Source organism: Haplochromis burtoni, unplaced genomic scaffold, assembly GCF_018398535.1.
Source record: "Haplochromis burtoni strain Fernald_Lab_line unplaced genomic scaffold, NCSU_Asbu1 Contig_81, whole genome shotgun sequence".
NCBI lineage: Eukaryota > Metazoa > Chordata > Actinopteri > Cichliformes > Cichlidae > Haplochromis > Haplochromis burtoni.
The window spans coordinates 1,223,493-1,225,251 of NW_024582442.1; the positions used below are offsets into that span (position 1 = coordinate 1,223,493).

Consider the following 1,759-nt stretch of genomic DNA (forward strand, 5'->3'; position numbering starts at 1 on the left):
GTGGGGGAACTTGCACAATCGGTGGCTGACTAAATACTTTTTTGCCCCACTGTAACATGGAAGACAAAAAAAACGTGGATTCAAGTGAATCCACTCAGATTTACGATGTTAAACGACAGAGATTTCCAAACATGTAGTGTTGCTTTGCATTTCAGTCCAACATCTGAATATTTTGTTCTAAAGTTCCAAAAAGAAGTATCGTTTCACATGAAAAAAAAAGTGTGTCTGTGTATGTTTTCCTTACTCACATTATCGCTTGGTTCCAGGTGCAGTAATGGATGGACTGATTTGCATACCTTCATGAAAGGAACAAACATTAATCATTATTATTTTGTTGTTTCACAGGTGTCTGACAGACATTTTTAGCAGCTATCACAAGCTTTACTATTATTGTATTTGAGATTTTCTACTTACTGTAAATAATGCGATATTTAAAACGAGGCTGCTGGCTACAATTATTCAAATTCAGTGCTGTACTGGGATCACTATGGATACTTTTCCTACTTAGTCAGCTAAAAACAGGCGAAAGTCCTGCCTACATCCTCAAGTATCGATGGCTAGTTTATACTGATGAAGATGAGAGCCCAGAGAAAGTTTGCAACTGCTCAGCAATCCTGCAGGGAGAGAAGGAGGCATTGCTGGAAGCCAAATTACTGACCATCACCAACAACTTCCAGAAGGTTATTCAGATCCCTGATGAGTATTACATCAATGCAACCCAAGACTGCAGGTTTGTTGCTCTAAATGGCAGCTTTCAGTAACTCTTTAACTCTTGGCCATGATTTTAATATATGGACTTTTAAAAACAACGTTACTTCTTCAAAACTGTGAATTTACAGGAAATTCCAAAAAAGTAGGAAATACATAACATTCCCGTTAAGCAAGGAAGAAGAGGACTTTCCTCTGGCTTACTCTATGGTTGTCCATCACAAGGTATGTATTTTGTATAATAAAATTTTACTGCAAATCTTTGCAGTAGATGTAAACGGTGCTTACATTTGGAATGTTCACATTTTAAATTTCAAAATTTTCTACACACACACACACACACACACACACACACACACACACACACACACACACACACACACATCTATCTTATATATATATATATATATATGTATATGATGGCATGCAAAAGATTTTCTATTTTGTATGGTTATCACACTTAAATGTTTCAGATCCATCTATCCCCTTCTGCTTATCCTTATCAGGCTCACAGCGGGGCTGGAGCTAATCCCAGCTACCATATGGCAAGACCATCAAACAAATTTGTCAAAAATAACACAAGTAAAAAAAAATGCTGTTTCTAAATTAAGGTGTTTATTATGAAGGGGAAATACAGTCCAAACCTACATGGCCCTGTGTGAAAAATTGATCGCTCCCCCTACCTGTATTACCATTAATTAACGTGATGTATCACATCCTAGGAAAGCTGGTTTCAGCTTAACTTTACTCTTTACAAAATACAGTGATGACTCATCCAGGAGGTCACAAAAGACCCCAAAACAACATCCAAAGAACTGCAGGCCTCACTTGCCTGAGCTAAGGTCAGTGTTCATGACTCCACCATAAGAAAAAGACTGGGTAAAAATGGCCTGCATGGCAGAGTTCCAAGACGAAAATGACTGCTGAGCCAAAGGAACATAAAGGTTCATCTCAGTGTTGCCAGAAAACATATATATATGTATATATGTTATACATACATATGTATAACATATATTATACATTATACATACATATATTATACATTATACAT

The 1,759-nt window shown here is 36.8% G+C and overlaps 1 protein-coding gene across 2 annotated transcripts in view; it reads left to right on the forward strand.

Annotated features, from left to right (window-relative positions):
* LOC102290395 (beta-1,3-galactosyl-O-glycosyl-glycoprotein beta-1,6-N-acetylglucosaminyltransferase-like) overlaps nucleotides 1-1,759 on the forward strand; it is an 8,435-nt gene that overhangs the window by 1,479 nt on the left and 5,197 nt on the right. Inside the window, exons 2-3 of one of the 2 annotated variants that reach the window (XM_042222216.1) lie at nucleotides 509-730; nucleotides 840-933. In XM_042222216.1, the coding sequence (XP_042078150.1) occupies nucleotides 509-730; nucleotides 840-933 (316 nt within the window). Of the gene's footprint in view, nucleotides 1-345; nucleotides 731-839; nucleotides 934-1,759 lie in introns of both variants that reach the window. The other variant, XM_005925437.3, reaches the window with a different exon arrangement.